At 44.2% G+C, this 20,163-nt stretch overlaps 1 protein-coding gene across 1 annotated transcript in view; it reads right to left on the bottom strand.

Annotated features, from left to right (window-relative positions):
- The window catches only part of LOC110860426 (vacuolar protein sorting-associated protein 13B), a 40,088-nt gene extending 20,240 nt beyond the window's left edge, over window positions 1-19,848 (bottom strand). Inside the window, exons 1-29 of the mRNA XM_022109456.2 lie at window positions 19,625-19,848; window positions 18,862-19,063; window positions 18,410-18,587; window positions 17,507-17,809; window positions 17,127-17,230; window positions 16,787-16,921; window positions 16,528-16,711; window positions 15,682-16,151; window positions 15,000-15,312; window positions 14,545-14,647; window positions 14,337-14,476; window positions 13,440-13,867; window positions 13,071-13,224; window positions 12,355-12,923; window positions 11,499-11,958; window positions 10,698-10,924; window positions 9,081-10,289; window positions 8,017-8,652; window positions 7,181-7,523; window positions 6,732-6,866; window positions 6,197-6,644; window positions 5,813-5,993; window positions 4,932-5,422; window positions 3,465-3,622; window positions 2,527-2,938; window positions 1,767-2,329; window positions 1,355-1,443; window positions 1,043-1,233; window positions 343-589 (exon numbers count right to left, since the gene is read on the bottom strand). Of these exons, the coding sequence (XP_021965148.2) occupies window positions 343-589; window positions 1,043-1,233; window positions 1,355-1,443; window positions 1,767-2,329; window positions 2,527-2,938; window positions 3,465-3,622; window positions 4,932-5,422; window positions 5,813-5,993; window positions 6,197-6,644; window positions 6,732-6,866; window positions 7,181-7,523; window positions 8,017-8,652; window positions 9,081-10,289; window positions 10,698-10,924; window positions 11,499-11,958; window positions 12,355-12,923; window positions 13,071-13,224; window positions 13,440-13,867; window positions 14,337-14,476; window positions 14,545-14,647; window positions 15,000-15,312; window positions 15,682-16,151; window positions 16,528-16,711; window positions 16,787-16,921; window positions 17,127-17,230; window positions 17,507-17,809; window positions 18,410-18,587; window positions 18,862-18,948 (8,958 nt within the window). The 5' untranslated portion in view covers window positions 18,949-19,063; window positions 19,625-19,848. The remainder of the gene's footprint in view (window positions 1-342; window positions 590-1,042; window positions 1,234-1,354; window positions 1,444-1,766; window positions 2,330-2,526; window positions 2,939-3,464; window positions 3,623-4,931; window positions 5,423-5,812; window positions 5,994-6,196; window positions 6,645-6,731; window positions 6,867-7,180; window positions 7,524-8,016; window positions 8,653-9,080; window positions 10,290-10,697; window positions 10,925-11,498; window positions 11,959-12,354; window positions 12,924-13,070; window positions 13,225-13,439; window positions 13,868-14,336; window positions 14,477-14,544; window positions 14,648-14,999; window positions 15,313-15,681; window positions 16,152-16,527; window positions 16,712-16,786; window positions 16,922-17,126; window positions 17,231-17,506; window positions 17,810-18,409; window positions 18,588-18,861; window positions 19,064-19,624) is intronic.
- Between the last annotated feature and the right edge of the window lie 315 nt (window positions 19,849-20,163).

The raw sequence follows: 20,163 nt of genomic DNA, 5'->3' as shown, positions 1-20,163 counted from the left end.
AATTTCATGAAAAATTCGAGGTAGTAAATTTCTGAGGAATTTCAACAATTTGTGTCAACTTTAGACCCCTAAATTAATAATTTTTCATTAATTTTGGACGAGTTTTGACTTTTAAAACAATCATTTTTCTACAATTTTGATTGATTTCGACCAGTTTAAACTTAAAAACGAACATTTTTCCAGATTTGATTTTAAAAAGATGATTTTTGATTGACTTTGACGAATTATGACCTCTAAAACGATCATTTAAAAAAAAATTTACAAATTTAACTAATTTTTTGACTCTTAACAGGCCCAAGTTTTGACTAATTTCTCAAATTCTGAAGAAAGTAGTGGACCCACCTCTAACTCTGTTTTAGGCTGATCGCCCACATTCCACTCGTCGAGGGGGAGGTTTTCTTTGACGAAGGGCCAGCGTAAGGGGACATCCGCCTCGTCACGTGGTTTGACGCAGGAGCCGAAGTTGGTGGCAGAGATGGTGGAGATGATTTGGTCGATGGAAGGCGGCGGCGGGTTGTTCGGCGTCATGGTCAGGATTGGACCTTCCGGAAGCAGCGGGATCGACGGCGTCGAAGCGGTACTCGTCCGGCTACAAATATTTCACAATAAGTAAGAAATTTATAAATGCCACGTGGTCTCAGAGCCCCTTGTGACCTGATTTTCTCCTTTATTTCCATAATTTTGCCCTTCTCTGATTTTACCTAAACAAAATTTCAAGTTTTGCCCCAAAATATCCCTACTTTTGTTTCATACTTTTTTACAAATTGATCTCTAATTCTCCCAATTTTCACACAAATTTATTAAAGTTTGTCTCAATTTATTTAAAATTGCCCTACTTTTATTCCAAATTTTCCTCCTATCGCTCCCTAAAAATCTGCCTAATTTTACCTCCAAATTTCCCTAATTTTGTCCCAAATTTCCCTCCTTTTGCTGGAACAATTCCCCCAATTTTGGCACGTGTTTACAAATTTGGATGTGTAAATTATACCGAAAATAGATCAAATTAAATTAATTAGAGTAATTAAATTAATTGGGTTTTCACCTAGTTTGTAGAGTGAGATGGTGTGCGACGTCGTGTCCCTGGGTGAAGGGGATCTCGAGCTCCTGTCCCATTCCGGGGAGGAGGCAGTCGCCGATGACGGAGCGCGGCCCGCCCACCTGCTTCGGCGACACGTTCACCCACGTCGACGTGGGCAGGAAGGACTGCACGCGGAAGTACGGACACAGCACCATCTACAACAAAGAAACAAGGGAAATTTATTTTGGTCAAATAAAAATGTGGCAAAATTTCCATAATTTTTATGTCCACAAAAAAATGTGGTTCAAAATTTTGATAATTTTATTTCTTCTGTACCAAAGATCGTTCCGCCTCCTCCAACATTTCCGTGATGAGGGAAACCCACACGCAAAATGTTACCAGAGCGCCGTCAATTTCTTCAAATACTGTAAAAAACAAGACAACAAAATTTCGCATGTTATTTTGCATTGCGAAAAAATGTGCAAAACTGAAAGTTTCTTTTGGATAATTTTCCTCTTTTCACAGCAAAGTTTACAAATTTTTATAAGAGCATTTACAAATATTTCAAATTATTCCGCAACAAAAACTAATTTCATTCATTTCATTTCATTCAAACTGCTGAATTTTGAAGTAAAAAATTTAAATAAAAATATCGCTAAATTCCAAACAATTTTCCCCTGAACATTTCAAAACTTAACGAATTTTTGCAAATTTTGCAAATTATGTTGAAAAAAAGTTCCCCACTCACATGCCAAGGGCACCCTGGTCTTCGCCCTGAGCTGTTCCGGCGTCACAATCCCGCTCCACGGCTGTTGTCCGTCCTCCTCCCGCACAATTCTAAACCGGAAGTGGTCGATTTCCCCCAAATTGAAGAGCTGCGTCGATCCATATCCGCCATTCGGGGGGAGCGTCCACCCCGTCTCGACACTCTTGTTGGTCGGCAGTACCGCGACTTGGATCCGCTTCGACAGCGCGTTCGCCGTCAGCAGCGCGCCGGACACGGTCACCACGCGCTGCATCCCGGAAAAGGGGCGGATCTGGAGGAATAAGTTGTGTTGCGAGGACCCCACGCGCCGCACCAGCGCTCCATCCCGCTTCAGGTCGAAGGGCGCGGAAAACGTCCAGTTCTTCGCGTCCGTTACTAACTTGACGGCCAGCTTGCAGACTGGTTTTGATCTGGTGGTTGCCCAGTGGAAGGGCGCCACGGAGCCGGGCGCGATGTAGAGCGAGCTGTCTGTTGCACACTGGTGGAAACGCAGCTCCGTCGGCAGAGTGTTCAAGACCAAGACGGGCGACACGTTGACCGATTCCCTGACAGGATAAAAGAGGAAATTAGTAAGTTGGGGATTGTGTGAGGAAGAAATTGTTGACCACGATAAAATTATGTTGACCACGTGGATAAAATTTTTGTTGACCACGTGGATAACATTTTTTAGCGTGGATTATTGTTTAAATTGTGGGAAACAATCCATCGTCGACGTCAATCAGTTAACTAACTAACTGCTCACATCATTTTCGTATCTCTGAGCTGGATGCGTCGTCCATCCCAGGCGGCCAAGAGTTGTGTCCAGACCGTTCCCGCTGTCGAGATTGTGTGGAGTGCGGAGGCGCCGACGCGGATTTCGACCTCGCGCCAGAAGAGCTCCACCTCTGAGTGGACTTTGGTCGAGTGGGGCGCCTCGAAGAGGGAGAGGCTCGTGTGCAGCAGGGCGGGCGACAGGACGCGCGCCATCGTCAGGAATTCGGTGTCGAGGACGTGCAAATCCACGAACGCCGTCACGTCCACGGTCGCATGTTTCGCCCAGATGGAGAGCAACATCGAGTTGGATTCGAGGCACAGCGTGGCGAAAGTCTGGTCGCACTGGGAGGAAGATAAGCCAATCGAGGCGCGACTGTATGCCGGAAGGAGGGACGAGGCACCTTAAAAAAGGGAGAAAAAATTGTTAAAATACGTTCCCAGTCTCACAATGGAGGCGCAAACCATGTTCAGCCCAGATAATTTTTTGACCATGTTAGTTTGAAAGAGCAAGTCCTTACAAACAATATTTGGTTCGGCACTTGGGTAGATGCGCAAATTTCAGCACGTTATGGGCGCCACAAGTTCGCAAAAACGCACGATTTTTCGGGCAATGCCCAGCGCGAGCTCAACTTCGTGCGTTTTTCCGAACTTGCGGCGCCCATAACGTGCTGAAATTTGCGCATCTACCCAAGTGCCGAACCAAATATTGTTTGTAAGGACTTGCTCTTTCAAACTAACATGGTCAAAAAATTATCTGGGCTGAACATGGTTTGCGCCTCCATTGTCAGTGAAGTATCTATAAAATTCCGAAATATGTAAAAATAGGGGCACAAATTGTAAAATATGTTCCCATTAATAGAATTTTAACACGAAAACCTTAAAAATAAGCAGGAAAATATGTAAAATACGCAAGATATGCATGTTCACCTTGTCCCGAGAAGTAGAAATTGTTGACAAAGTGGAGATTGATTCTTGGCACTTCGAGGAAGACCTTCAACCTCGACGTCAAGCTCGAGTCGTGGATCGAGTCCACCTTCACGCACGCCGCCAACATTTCCGGACGAACGGGTTCCGAACAGTCAGAACTAGAACAAACATAAAACAAACACCACAAATTATCACCAACTTGCGCCAATCTTATAAATTTAACTAGGGCGCAAGTTACCTCCCAAAAAATAACAAAACTTGTCTAAAAATATTCCCTCTCGTATCGAATTTACACATTATTAATTATCAATCACGACAAAATTACATCACTTATAATCAACTTGCGCCACAGTTATAACTTTAACTATGGCGCAAGTTACCTCCCCACGAATAAAAACTTCTCTAAAAATATTCACGCTCATTTACACATTACCAAAGGGAGGGCGGCCTGGTGGATACGAATTTGACCTTGAATAACCCCGGAACGGTTTGTCGTAGCGGGTCAAAATTTTGAACAGACGAGCATGTTATCCTCAGATAGTTGTGTGCAAAATTTCAGCCTTCTACTTTGAAAAATGCCTGCCCCACAGCCCCCAGAAGCTGAGACAGTCATTTCAAATAGTTCCAGAAAAAATCTCGCCCGTGTTTGCAAAAAATTTTATTTGAATATTCTGTTGAGGAATAGAAGTGAGCTATTGGTGACAATTGACGAAGAACTATTTTCCCTACAAGTTACTAATTGGGTTCGAAGAGCTTACTACACGACAAATGCCGAAAAAAAATTCAAGAAATTTGGTGCTTTTCAGTGAGGAGAACTTTTTTAAACAGTTGATGGTCGTGGGTGCAATGTCCTGTCGTGGTGTCCTCCCACTTATCAAAGTCCCCCAAAAAGTGAAGGAATCTTCGAAGTATTATGTGGACCTTGTACTGAAACCACTTTTAGAATACAATTTTCCTAATTTGCACGGTAAAATAATAATTAAGGTGATTTTTCATCATGACGGAGCGTCCTTCCAGACGGCAAAGTTGACCCAAGATTATGCAAATGACCTTGAACCTAGATTGGGGATAAAAATCATTTGGAATAGTGAAATACCTATACAATCCCCTGATATAAGTCAAATCGACTTGTTTGAGTTCGGATAGATGAAAAGAAAATCTTTCTGTGGGGACCGAATTTTTTAGACGGAGTTTGGAAAAAGTTGAAACGAGTGTCTCAACTTCTGGGGGCTGTGGGGGAGGCATTTTTGAAAGTAGAGAGTTGAATTTTTGCACACAACTATCTGAGGATAACATGCTCTTCTGTTCAAAATTTTGACCCGCTACGACAAACCGTTCCGGGGTTATTCAAGGCCAAATTCGTATCCACCAGGCTGCCCTCCCTTTAGTACTTATCATCAATTATAAATCCCTCATTATCAACTTGCGCCCACTCTCACAACTTTAACTATGGCGCAAATTACTCACTCTCGAACCGCCGTCAATATTTTAATCCTCCAAACCGCCGCGCTATAAATGTGTAGTTTCTCCCGCGCCGGAATTGTGCACCGCGCTCCGGCCACTTCTGACAGCGTGAGCGCTCCAAAATAACGATAGTCGCACATCGCTTCGTCCCAATATTCGACGATGCAGTCCAATTCGACGACCTCGGGTGGCGTGGTTGGCGTCGTCGCGGTCGTCGTCTCAGCGGGGACCGAACTATGATCCGGCAGTGGAACGGGGGAGGCTTGTACACACGTGAGCACGCGATGTTGTGGGTAGCGCCACGTCAACGTGCGCGCTTTTTGGCAGCAAAGGATCTCATAAGGGCGCGGAAGCGCGTAGGAGACGGGATGGCGGACGAGGTGGAAGGAACCCGCGCGCAGGTCGTCTTCGTACGAGTCGCATATCATTTTGCATCCAGTCGGCTCGTAGTGCTCCATTATGTCGATTATCTCCTCTTCCACGAGCGTTATTTCCTACAAGAAGATAAGGTCAGAGGTCAGATTGTATACTATTTTGAGGTCCGTTCTTTCCAGGGGGTTAATTTCGGGGGGTGTTAGACCCACAAAAAGACAAAAATCGCCATCTAGACGGCAACAGTCGTAAGAAAATACACATTTTCAGAAGAAATAAACTTGGCAAAGTTCATTTTTTCACAAATTCTTGATAAAAATGTAGTATTTTTACAACGATAAAAAGTTAATTTCTTAAAAAAAGGTATAGTTTGGCAGATTTTAGGCTTTTTGTAGCTCTAACACCCCCCATAAATTCAAACACTCGGCACAAAATACATATTTTGATCAGTATTTTATAATCTTAATTAATTAACATGTCGCTAATCGAATAGTAAAAGGAGGACCACTCACGTCGAAATATTCTTGAAAGACGGCGTGGACTTGTTGGACGCAGAGGATGTTTTGTGGTCCGACGAAGATGGAGATGGGGTCCAGCTGCACGTTCATCGTCGTGATCGGGTAATCCAGACCCGAAGTCCAGCCTAATTTTACGTCCAAAGTCGTGCTAAACGCTGTCACCACGGGAGACGTTCTGCAAACGGTCATAAACACACATATTTATTATCACCACCACCTTTTTCACACGTGTGCATGACCACGTGGAGACTTTTCACCCATGTGGATGCAATTTTTCATTGCAAACGGAATTTTTTGCGCGTTCGTTGCACAATTTCCCGTAAAAAAAGACCTCCAATTTTTTGCACATTTTTGCACCCTCCTCCTTCATTCACCCACCTTTCGCTCAATCTACTGCTCACAGTCACCGACTCCACGACAATTATGGCTGCCACGTTCTCAGCTTCAATGGTGGTTGTCGTCGCTGCTATTGGCGCCGTCGCCGTCGTACTCGTCGTGGCCGCTGGTTTGCGCTGCACGCTCGCATTGACACGAGCCGATCCGATGGAGAAAGTGAGGGCGGCAGGTTCTTCAACCAAGACAAGAACGAGTTGTGACGCCGTGAAGGTGGCGGTTCCCACGTGGCCCAGGAGTTGTCTCAGCTCCGTCTGGTAGCGACGGTTCTGCTCGACCAGTTCGGACGGGTGGATCAGCTTCACCTGCGCGTCCGTGCGGTGCAGTGGCGCCCCGCTGTCCAGCAGGTAGGGCAAAATTCGCAGCAAGTTGGTCAGTTTCGCGTGCCCCATTTCGACACGGATCGGGCGCCGGATGTCGCATAAAATGGTGCCTGCAAGAGAAACAGAGGGTTATAAGTCTATTTTTTGGGGGGGAAGAGGGGGGATTATTTAATTAAGATACATAACGTTGCACTTACAAGGGTGCGATAAAAAGTCGGATATTTTAAAGTTGAGGAGTGGCGGAACGATGCCCGTCTTCGGATCCCGCACGCCACGGATCGATTCAAAAAGACGGTGCGGAAAATGTGACCGGCTCGGGATCCAGGTCGAATCTACAAAATCATACAGGCATTTTAACATTTAATTAATTAATTAATTAATTGGGCGGATAATTACAGCTATAAAAAGAAGAGAATTTGCAACAATCATACCAAAATACGCATTTTGTCAAGAAATTAACTTTTTTCGCTGTAAAACTATTGCATTTCTTAAAAATTTGTATAAAAAAATGTATTTTGATAATGGATTTCTAAACAAAATGTGCATTTTCGTCTTTTTTTCACTATAAAACCCCCCAAAATTCACCCCTTGACAACAATTGACCTCAAAACACTGCAATTAATTAATTTACTAATTAACTGCTTACCAATCTCCTCCGCTCCCAGCTTCACGCTCAACTCGAACAAGGAGACCTCAAACTTTTGGCAGTGTTGGGAGACGGAGAGGACGACGTGCGGCTGCATGGCGACCATCGACACGAGCGGCAACACCTTCTCCACCGCGTTGACCACGTTGTACTGCAAGTCGTACATCGTCACGTGGATGACCCCCGACGACAGGAGGAAGTCGAACGGCGTTATCGTGGCTGACTTATTGTTACTCGACTTGCTCGTCGATATTGATTCCTTCGACCTCGTGGTGCGCGGCGAGCACGTGGACTGCTTTTTGAACAAGGTTTCCACAGAGGGGATCAGCTTCACCGTGTGGCTCTGCAATTATGTAAATTAGCAATAGGTAATTATTTACCCGAGGTGACGACAAAAAGTAGGGCATTTTAAGCTCCGTTTTTTTTCAAGGGGGTGGATTTCTAGGGGTTATTACACCCACAAAAAAAAACGAGAATCTGCAACAGTCGTACGAGAACACGTGTTTTGTGTAGAAAGAAACTAACTTTTTATCGCTGTCAAAACACTTGTTTTCACGATTTCTTAAAAAAAGACGCAGCATTTTGAAAGTTAATTTCTTCACAATGCGAAGATTTTATTTCGACTCTTGTGAAAATTTAGCTTTCATCGCTGTCAAAATTCCATAATTTAAAAAAAATTGTGAGAACACTGTCTTGGCAGCGATAAAAATTTATTTTCTCCACAAAACACGTGCTTTCATTCCCAAGTTGCCTTCTTCTCATTTAATTTATAACCGTGGGGAAATCAACTCCCTCAAAATTACTTAATCCCTAAACAATTAACTAATCCTACTAACCAATCCGGAATCCAGACTCCCTTCCTGACTCGACTCTATAAAGACGACATCCATCGACCTACTCAACCCCATCACAGACGCCGAACTAATCCCATCATCATCCCTTTCCTCATCCCTCTTCGTCACATAACTCGTCCCCTTTTTACCCCCCACTTGAAGATTTCCAATTTGTTCCCCAATCTGCTTCCAGGACTCGATCTGGTCCACGTTCAGCGTCACAACGACGTCGGAGAGGAGGTTCAGCTGCGCCGCGTGGCCCGCGATCAGGTGCGACGACTTCGTTGACGCGACATCCCTCGCGTACACCATGGCCGGCGCGAGCGCGAGGGTGACGTCGAGAGGCGCGAGGAGCGGGCAGGTCGACACGTCCGGTCCCGTCGTGTCCATCGTGCGAATGTTCCACTCCAGGGCGGGATTTTCGCCTTGCGTCTTGAGCTGCAGGGAGGACCGGACCACGTGTTTGGTCGACTTGGCGGCAACCTCCGCCCAAAACCCGGTGGACGCCGTGACCCCCGAAAGGAGGACTTGGTACTGCCGGTCTTCCACGGGGGAGCCCGGGATTTCCAGGATCCGGGCTTTCTGTCCGAGGTGGAAGAGTAGTGGCGAAATGAGGGTGCGGTTCAGGGGGTAGTCGTTCTAGAGAAAAAATGCAAATTTTACTTGTAAATTTAAAAACTTTTTTAGATTTATGTGCGCAATTGTTGTTCCTAAATTTACTCAGGAAATTATGAACGTACTTTTATTTGGCGAGATTATTTCGCAAACTATTTGCTAAAAGAGTTGCGATACGAAATAAGATAATGAGATTACTCATAAAAAATTAGTCATGAAAAATAATTTCACAAACTTCCAACACATTTCGCTAAACCTTTCTTTTGAGAAATCTCCCAAATTATGTTTCTATGCCCAATTTGCGAGATACATATGCGAATATCCCACCTTTGCACTGTCATATCTGTATTTTGCAAATTCTATAATTTCGCAACATTTTAGAAATATACAAGTGAGATAACGTCAAACAAAACACCGTTTTAAAAAAATAAAACACGTGCAAAAAACCTTACATGCGAATCCACCCTTATCCCGGCACACTCGAGTAGAAAGAAGTCCGGCAAATGAGACTTGTACCGGTCTCGATTATTCTTCGTCGCGCCCTGCACAAAAACCCGGATATTCTCCGTGACCAGGTAGAAGAGCGGGACCGTGTTATTATTCAGCCCGGGAATCACATCCTTCTTCTTATCCCCCTCTTCATCCCCCTCTTCCGTCTTCGTCACCACCCCCACGAAATCATCCACCATGTCCGTAAACCCCGCAAAAACACCCGGGTTAAACACCACATCCACCGTCCTCACCGAAACATCAATCTCCGCCAGAAACCGGGCATCTTCTCCGTCCACTGGGGCCAAATCTTGACTCGAAAGTCCCGTCGCCCCCGTCGCCGCAAACTTATCCAGCGTCGCGATCCATTTCGCATACGGCGACGTTGTCAGGCCCGCCTTCGCGTGACAATTGGACGCCAAAACGCGGGTATAATTCACAGAAAATGCGGCCTGTCCCGTTCCCGGTTCCGCCATCGTCTTCTTTTGCGGGGGCGGGGTCACGCTCGGATTGGAAATGCGCGCTGTGAACATTTCCCCCTCTTTTCTCTTATTGAAGGAGTCTTCCATCGGGGAAATGTCCCGGGTCAGGTCGTCGTCGGCCGAAGTGAGAATGATTCCCTGACAGGGACCCGCTTTCCAGCCGCCGGCCGTGGTCACGTCTGGCACGTGGTTCAGGATGCGGAAATGACCCGTTTTATGGCTCAGTTTTAAGTACACGTCCCGCACGGTGACCGAGGTCGAAAGGTCACTCAGTTCAAGGGTCAGTTTCGTGGGAGAGGAGGAGGACGAGCACGTGATGGAGGTTGAGATCGAGGAGATGTTAGTTTGTAGAGAGAAGCACGTGGTCATTGGAAGCACGTGGTGGGCACGTGGTAATGGTGGTGGTAGTGGTGGTGGTGGGGGAGGTTCGGACGAGATGGAAAAGTTGTCGAGATCGGAGGAACTGTGGGGGCGGCCGGTGTGTCGCGGTGGCGCGTGTGGCGCGGTTGAATGAGTGCTCCGTTCAGATTTCGCTTCGTCGCCGAGATGTTCGCTGCCGGTGGTGGTGGCGGCGCCGGCGGCGGTGGAATAGTAATCGTCGGGCGGGATGCGAGGAAAGATGGGGAAGACGGAGGGGTACAAGGTTGTAGAGAGGAGGGCTTGGTCCACTAATTTGGTTAATGTGGCGACCTACGTGAAATGCAAATTAATTAGAGGAAGTGCAACTCACAATGGAGCTCTCTTATTAGCGTATGCTTTAAGATTGTGGCCAAATTAGCGTGAATCGGTGACAAATTTAATTAGCATGAAATTTGCAAAAGACGGGATCTCCGAAATACTCCAAATGGGCACGTTCGACCGAGAAATTTGCATCCGAAGAGGAGAAAATGGGCAGTAAATTTGGAAAGTGTACAATTTATCAATTTTAAGCTGCTTTTCTCCTCTTGGGATGCAAATATCCCTGCAAAACGTGCCCATTCGGAGGTCGTGCCCTTCACAAATTGCATACTCCTTAGATTTGTCATCGATTCACACTAATTTGCATACACTCGTGTATTTTAATTATATGTAAACGATATTAATTAATTATGGACGCACGTGTTCTTCCGAGAGAGAAACGGTGACGTTGTCGACGTCGCAGGTCACGTGGACCGTGGTGACGGTGGCCTCATTGTCTTCCCTCCGTTTGGACAGGGTGAGGCCGACGGAGGCGGAAAACTTGGCGCAGCAGAGGTCGCTCTCACCCGAAATGGCGGAGGGGGACGTCGTCGTCGCGAAATACATGTCATCCAGCGACAAGTGGATCGGCAAGATGGTCGCTTGGACTGGGAAATGAGAGAGAAAATCAATTACTTTATTTTTAATTGGACGATTTGTTAAATACACAATCTATAAGTTCACGCAGTCATTGGTAACTTTACAAACTTTTACAAAGTAAAAAGGCGCCCGTTATCAGAATTAGTTTACAAAAATTTGTACCCTAATTTTCCTTCGAAATATGAGTAAAGTTTTGTAAAAGTTTATAAAACTTTGCGGATTTTACAACATTACCAAGGCCTACGTGAATTGCCTCACGTTATTTAGGGCTCTGTTCTTCCCAGAGGGTGAATTTCCGGGGGTATTACACTCACAAAAAGACGAAAATCTACATAAAATCATGCGAAAATACATGTTTTGTGAAGAAGAAGATAATTTTTTATCGTTGTTAAAATACTGTATTTTTTAAAATCATGAAAACAATGCATTTTCCAACAATAAGAAGTTAACTTCTTCAAAAACACGCATTTTCATACGACTGCTACCTTCTCCACCTAAATCCTCGTCTTTTCATGGCTACAATACCCCCCAAAAACCTACCCCCTTTGTCACACCAAACCTCAAAATATTATTCATACCCACCTCCACTCGTCACCTTCACCGGCAACTCAACACTTCCCCAATCCACCGTCTCCACCCCACTCTCACTCTTCTTTCCGCCACGTTTCCCCCGGATAATTCTGGGCGTCCCGAGCACCACCCATTTTTCACCCCCCACCGGAAACCAGACTTCCCCCACGGCCACGGATATCGAAATCGTGGCGTTCTTCAAATGCGTCAGGAACGTCGTGACGTAGGCCTCCATCCATTCCACCGCCGCATCCTCCTCTGTTGTTGCTGTTGCCTGGTTGAGGAGGAGTGGCTGTCTTGTCGTCAGCTGATACCCGGGTAGCGAAGAGGACGTCGTCGAACCACCCGAAGGTCGTGACGATGCTGCTCCGCGCAACTCCTCCGCGATGTCGGATTGACGACTGAACGATTTCCGGGATGACGTGTCTCCTCCACGAGACGAAGAATTGCACGAGTTCGGACGAAGTGGCACCTGGAAACACGTGGAAACATGGTAAGTAACGTGATTCGTTACTTACCATTCGTGAAAAACAGCACCTTTTTAATTATTTCTCCCCTCTGGGAATCTATTTTAAAATTCGGAACGACAAATTTGTGGAGCAGGGAGTTGCCAATTTTTTGAAAATTAACGATTTTGGCAGTTTTTGGCGGAGAAAACTTCAAGTTTAAGAAGCCTTCAGAAAAATTGAAACTCACCGAAACTGGCTCAAAAAACTCAACACCTTTCCATCAATCAATTCACTAACGGTCGTCCAGAATTTTAAAATAAGTTCCCACAGCGAAAAAATGCTTAACAATGTGCCGATTTTGACCATGAATTATAAAGTCTTTAATCATTCTAATCAATTAATTAATTAACTCCAACTACCTTGATCTCTCTCGCCATCCTGACCTCTTGAGTAATCATGGAGGGTACGATTCGTGGCGAGTACTGCAACCACGTGAAGATTCTGTTGTCCAAGGTGGCCTTCCAGGGCGCCACGTGCACCACAAGAACCGGGCAAAGGACCGGCGGCAACGGGGAGGATGGTCGAATTCGGTGCACGATGCCCAAGTGGGGTCGCACCGCCACGTGGTCGTGCTCATCTCCGTGCGCCACGTGCTTCTTCATCCTCGGATATTGCGCCACCGCGAGCAGAAAACTGTCCTCCTTGTTGATCGGCGCCACGAAAATGGGCATCTCGTCGTCCAGCAAGATTTCGACACTGGTGACGACGGCGCGCTGCGAGGCGTAGGATTTTGTCACCGCGTGGCTGCAGGCCAGGCCGCGCATCGTTACGGAGAGGCGGGAAGAACGGTGCTCTTCCGCGACGAGGTCCGAGAGCAGCGTCGACGTCGTCAAGTGTTCCGAGTAGCGTTCCACGTTTTGTAGGGTGGACGTCACTATCACGTGACACAGGGTCAACTCAATAAACGAGGTGGACATGTGGAACGAATCTGTAATTTAAAAAAACACAATTTTCACAATTTTAACCTTTATAATCCTGTTTCAATTCAAAATTTCCTGTAAAACGCAGCCCAAAAATATCCACGAGGATCAAGTCACGTGGTATGCAAATTAATTAATGACTAATTAAGTAGTACCACAAGAGAAGGCTTCTTCACTGAGGGTGACGTCGTCCTCCGCGTAAACGTCCCTTCTGTCCAGGGTCTTCTGCGAGATGGAGAAATTCGACGGGGACACGATTTCCGTCACCTCCTCCGCCCCGATCGTCACGTCCAGGCGCACCTTGTCAACCTTACATAAATAACAACTCAATTAAGTAAATATTCTAATTAATTAAGCAATGCGAGGTATGCAAATGTTGACGTGACTAGGGTAGGTTACCTAAATTGGCAATCAAAAACTCCACCCTTTTCCAACAAAAGTTACCCGAAATCTTGCAAATTTCGCAAGTTACTATACTCAATTTGCGAAAATTGACGTGAATACGCTTTATTCAAATTAACTACCTGCATGGTTCTCGCCCTCTTTAAGACTAGGAGCACATCCCGCAGTAACCTCGGCGTGGAGATGGAACCCTCAATCGCTCTGGCGACCAGGGCTCGAACCCGGGTATTCGGTTCGGTCCTGGACATGGTCACCTGTTCCGCGGAAATGGTCAGTTTCGGCCAGTTGGGCATCACTTGTGAGAAGGGCGTCGTCGTGCGGATCCGTCGCCGCTGACGGAGGTGCGCTTCTCGCGACTCAAAGTCGTACTCGGGATGGTCCGCGGCCCAAAGTTGGACGGAGGGTGAGAGGATCGTCACTTCATACGAGTCCGTCGCGATGGGGGCGTGGCGATATAGCGCGTAATCCAGCGGGGCAGTCGTCGCGAGACGAGGACTGCTGTAGTCGACAGGCTGCGGCGACGCGGCGCCACCAGTCGGAGATGAAGTCACTGCAGGAGAACAAAGCACAAATTTAGTTCTATTAACGGGGTGAATAACTTTTTTCAATCCCAATTCAACATTTTTGAGGAAACTTATTGCGAAAAAAACAGAAAATGAAAAATTCAAAGTTTTAGAAATTATGATAATATCTGATAATATTAACCTAACGTATAGATTTTGCTATATTTTTGCTACACCTTTTGATAAGAAACCCTTATACAGATTAACGATATTTTATAAATTAGGAAACTGTCCTAAAGTAATTAAAATTAACTTTATGAGTTAAAAGTAATCAAAATTGTAACATTTTAAGAGACAAGAAGATGAACGGAGATGTTGAGAAGACGTCGCCTCAATATTTTTATAAGAATGATATGTAATTGGTGTTTTAATTGGAATTAATTCGTGCGTTGTTTCTAAAAAATTTGGAAATATTCACTAAATATTAGTTCATTTTACGAATAAGTGGTGACTCACTGAGTCGATGGATCTCGCCGTAGGGTTCGTACGAGTAATTGTCGATGGCGTAGGAGATGAGTTTGAGGCGGTGCAGCAGCCCCGACGACACGGACAACGTCGACTCCCCCAGCACCAGCCGAACCAGCAGCTTCGTCCGACTGCAAAATTTAACATAGCGTCAAAAATTAACATAATCTAATTTATGCAAAGTTTTATCATCCCTTACGCCAAATCAACGTAATCCGCGGCTGCGTCCCCGGGTTCACTGGGACGACGAGCGTACAGATAATCGATCGCGATCGCGGGAGTGCGCTCCAGCATGGCGTCAGCTACAAGAACACAAATTTGCATAATTAAAACATCAAAACACACAAATTTGCATAATTAAAACATTATTAATGTCTTATTTTGCAAGTCATATTTGCGAAATAAAATCATGCAATTTGGGAACAAAAACTTAATCATTTCCCAGAAATACGTTTACGAAATAAATACCTAATCAAATTTCGCAACATTTGGCAAGTTATACATATGATTTGTCAAGAGTTAACTTAATTTGTGTACTCATTTGCGAAATAATCCCTCCAAATAAAATATTTTTTGCCTAAAAATTCCACCCTTTCCCATTTTCCATTCTGTTCTACAAAATTCGCTCAAATTTCGCAAAATTTTTGCACTCACTGTCATAATTTTCGACATGCTTATCCAGTTTAAAATTGTAGTTGAAGTTGGAGCCGAATCCGTCGGTGACTAGGAACATGGAGTCTTTGGCGTAGTCGGGGTTTCTCTGCCCGACGGTGAGGTACTGATTGATTGGCGGTGGTGGTGGTGGCGGCTCGGCGTCGTCCGGCGTCGCGATGGGCGGAGGCGGAGGAGGAGGAACAGCAGCCGCCGCGGAATCGCCGTCCACACTGCTCGCTTCCGAAGACTCTTTAGGACTCGCGTCCCCGTCCACGATCCCGCACGGACAGAAACCCAGCGGAATTAGGCAGCACTACGTACATATGCAAATTAGCGACAATATTTACATATATAATGCGCCAAGGTTATTATACTTTTTTAACTATGCAGACTTTCCCACGTGGTTACCTTAAGTGGAACATTTTCACCAAAAAAAACACTCACAAAATGCCATTTGGGGACAAAATACATCAAAAACTCGATAACAATTAACAATTCGAGATAAAAAAATTCGGCAAAATTTGATAATAATTAGCAATTTGGGGGACACACTTTGATAATAATTAGCATTTTTGAGGACAAAACTCGATAACAATTAACATTTTGAAGGACAACGTCGTAAAAATAAGCCCAAACTTGTGAGAAAGTCTGCCATCACCACGTGGATAAAACTAAATCTCACATAAGCCGCCCCCATTTGATGGTTGGCCTCCTCCCCGCGGAAAACCATGTCGACAATGACCCCCTGAAAGTGCAGCTTCATAAACGGAATGAATTTCACGCGCCCAGGTCGCCCCGTGTGCTGCGGTCGCGTCGGGCGCTCCAACGCCTTGAACTTGACGTTGATCTCGTTGACGAAGAAGCCGTAGTGGTGCACGCGGCGGGAGGGGTGGTCTTCGTCCTCCTCGTCGTAGTAGTCGTCGTCATCCTCGGCGCCCCCATCGTTGCTCCCCCCATTTTGTGGGGACAGGAGGAGGGAAGAGGACGACTGGTGGGGGGTCAGGGAGGTGGACGAGGACTCCTCCGAAACGTCGCCGTCTTCGTACTCGTCGCCCAAAAAGGTGGAAATTGGCGGCAGCCACGACATCGCCCATGCCGTCCAGCCTGGCGCAGAAGACGAGGAACTAGAGTCTACTTCTTCATCTTCTGATTCTGGAAAAAAAACAGGTCAAAGGTCAACATTTGTACGGATTTGGTTGCATTTTAATACTTAAAAGTGACACAAACTTAACAAAATTTGTTCTAAAGACATGATTTGTTTATAAAAATTTGTCAAATTCTGGGAATTTTTGGCTAATGCTAAATGTTAAAACGTATGCAAATCATAAAAAAGGTCAAAGTTATTAAAGAAGTGATAACAAATTCATAAAATATGCAACAAAAACGATTTTTTGTGTAAAATCCTGGCAATTTTTAGCTTGAATAACGGAATTCATCCCTAGAAACGCTCCTTCATTTCCAAATTTCCATAATCTTTTGTAACCAATTTTTACACAAAAATTGCTAAAAAATCAAATTTCCCACGTACGGCGCTGATTTGCATAGTTTTGTGGTCGGAATGGGAACATGTTTTGCTGTTGGCGAGGTTTTTTCGCTCCATGTGACCGCCTCCGCCGCCGCGAGGACGACCCCGTCACTTCGAGAGGGACGGAAGTCAGCGGAACTTGAAGCAGCGACTGGAGCAGAATGTACAATCGGATCAACATCGGCACCTGCAATTCAATTAATTAATCACAATTAATTATAATTACAATTAAATACTTATTGTGGAGGAAGTGACTTCACACCTGTTCGTCGGTGATGGAGAAGAGCATGTGGTCAAAGTGGAAGTCCATGCGGGTGAAGGCGGCCGTTTTGGAGAAGGCACTCTTGAACATTTGAAATATCCGGATCTCAAAGGCACAGCGGTACAGGAACGGCTCCTGAAAATAAGCACCCGCAGTTAGTTAAACAATGGTTAATTTAAATATGGCGAATATCTAATGTTCAAATATTTCTACAATGTTTACTCCCAATACATTAAAATATTTAACAAATAGCTGTAAGTTTTGATTCGGTGTAATCAAATTAAACAAAGCAGTAAGCATGCAAATTAGATAAATTAGAAGAATAAATTTCCTTGCCGACCTGATAAGTCTCAATCTCTCCGGTCGTGTTTGCCTGGTCCAGACAAATGGTCAAGTCTTGAAATTGAAATTTCTTCCGAAGGATAAAATCCGGCGCTGTCAAATCTATAACAAAATCAAAAACTTCAACTTCCATTTCCACCCAATGTTTTATTAGCTTCCTCCACTCGTCTTCCTTATCACCAACTTGCGCCAATGTTAACCATTAGCTTAACTATGGCGCAAGTTATCAAGTACTTATATAAATATACATCTCATGAAAATCAGATTTCTGATAAATTTAAATTAGATTCAAATTTCGTCAAAGTTTAACTTCTTCCTTATCACCAACTTGCGCCCATGTTAACCATACTTTAACTATGGCGCAAGTTATCTCCTTACCTACGAAAGCACCCTCCCAATTGTCATCCACCGTGGCGTAGGTGGCTTTTTTAATGTTTAAACTGAGCACGATGTCCTCCTCGATGTATTTCACGATCACGTTTTCGAACGTCACGTGCACATTGTTCAGGATTTTGGCGATCAAGCCCTGCATGTAGCCGGACGGAGGGGCGGACGGTGTTGGTGGGGGCGGCTGCTCTTGCGGCGTCAGTCCGGGCGACACCACGGTCGCGGGGGTCGTCGTATCCTCACCCGATGTGGGCATCGCCACCCCGTCGAGGCGCTTCAGGCGCAGGGTCACTTCTAAAATAAGGGCAAAAAAATACGATATTTTAGTCAAATTGGGTACAAAATGTTCATTTTTTTATGAATTTTTTCAAATTTTAAGGAATAGATTGACGAAAAATCAACTTTTTGGTAAATATTTCCCTTCACGACTCAATAACTCATCGTCAAAATCGTCACATTTTTAATCATTTCTCGCCTCTGGGAACTTATTTTTAAATTCTGGACGACAATGAGTTGATTAATGGAATGGCGGTGAGAGGTTTTCAGCATTTTCGATGAATTCCAATGTTTCTGAAAACTTGTTGAACTTCAGATCTCCTCCTTCAGAAAGTTTCAAATCTATCTAAACCTAAATCTCATTTTTCAAAATTGATTGGCACCTCCCTACTCTGCAAGTTTGTCGGTCAGAATTTTAAAATAAATTCCCAGAGGAGAGAAACGATTAAAAATGTGCTGAGGTTGACCATGAGAAATCGAGTCCTACAATAATTATCATTTTTTCACGTATTATTTCCAATATTTTAAGCTTTTCTTATACATTTTAAAAGAGTATTTTGACTGAAAATAGCAAATGTTTAGCAAATTATCTTTTTTTCACGGCTTTTTTGAACGAACCGATGGTGTTGACATGGACTTGGATAGGTTCTGAGGTGACCTTGGTCCAGGGGACGGTGATTTTGAGGCCGTGGATGTGACCGGAAATGAAGGACACGGGCAGATTCAGCTCCTCGTCTAGCACCTGCAGGTCCAAATTCAGATTTTGAAACAGCGCTCCTCCGCCCCATAAGGACATCTAAATTGGAAAATAGCTCCATAAAAATCACAATTTTTCATCAATTTGCCTCCTCACGAACAACGACAACTTTCCAAAAAGTTTGCAAAAATCTTGCCAAGTTTTGTTTCCGAAATTTGTAAAACAACTGACAGATTCATATTCCCAAAATTTCTATTTCTCAAGATTATTCTTTTGCAAACTATTTGCTAAACCAGTTCCGATTCGAAATATTCAAGTATTAATTAATTAATAGACTCATTAATTTTTAATAATGAATGAAATTAAAACTCGCCTGGAAATCGGCCGGATCGAAATTTTTGAAGTATTTTCCCAAATACGCGAGAATATAGGGAGTTACGTACGACTCCAGCTTGAACATCGTGACGACGTCGAGGACCCTTCGGCCCTTAATAACTTTTCCTTCACAAGGGGACTAGAAAGCAACACTGGAAATTTGTCCAAATTTTCAAGGCATCACAAACTTGACGACGTGTCTGAAAGAATGAAATGAAAACTAATCTCAAATCAGCTGCTCCACCAGAAAATACTCATTCCGTCCGTTGCCATCGTTACGGATTATGATAATTAATTTAAAACCTCAATTATAAATCAAACTACAATTAAACTACCTAACTTACTCTCAAATTAAAAACTACTCTATAAAAATTGCCAACTAATTATGATAAACTTTTTCCAATTTGAAAACCTCACTACCAATTAAATACCATATCAAACTTAATTTACACAATTAAAATCTTACCTAAAAATCAAACTACTACAATTAAACAATTAAATTTCAAAAACCCTACTCAACAAAAATTACCAACTAATTATGCCAAATCTTTTCCCAAATTAATTAAATATCTGCCTACTGATTCATTATTAATCATTATATACCTTTTTTGAGCTGGTTCTAACTTGTTTTCACAATTAATTTAAAAACTTCCACGAATAAATATTTAGTTAACTAATTAATTAATCACCTAATTGGAATGTGGGGGGTGGGGGTTAGTTCATTTTAATTACTGAATATCAAAATGTTGCTGATTCATTACCTTTTTTGAGCCGGTTCTATCTAATTTTCTTATCACAATTAATTTAAAAACTTCCACGAATAAATATTTAGTTAACTACTTAATTAATCACCTAATTGGAATGTGGGGGGGGGCTAGTTAGTTAATTTTAATTACTGATTGATTATCAAAATGTGCAGAATTGTTGACAGCAGGAAGAGAAGAAGAGTGAAAAAGTGAGGAAGGTTTCGTGTTGGAGGAGCTGAGATGATGGTTCAATGTTTGTGCAGGGAAGGGTCATCCACGGACTGGGTGGAGGTCGAGGTCACCCCTTTTAAGGGTCAAAGGTCACTCGGAAGGAGGGACAGGTCAGGGTACGCTTGACCTCATGGAGGGTGGATGGCCCTTCGCGACTGGCGGGTTTTTCAGCCAATGGTGAGGCCTTGTCGGATTGCATGGCCTCATCATCGGAGGAAGGGACACGTGATCATGACGATGAGATGATGGACATTTTATTTCCATGAAAAAGTTTCCATGACAACGGTGAAAGTTTTCATGGACAAAAAAACCGAATATCGATT

This window comes from Folsomia candida, unplaced genomic scaffold (genome assembly GCF_002217175.1).
Source record: "Folsomia candida strain VU population unplaced genomic scaffold, ASM221717v1 Fcan01_Sc032, whole genome shotgun sequence".
NCBI lineage: Eukaryota > Metazoa > Arthropoda > Collembola > Entomobryomorpha > Isotomidae > Folsomia > Folsomia candida.
Note: the sequence above shows the minus strand (reverse complement) of the source record. Positions and strands in the feature narration are given on the sequence as shown.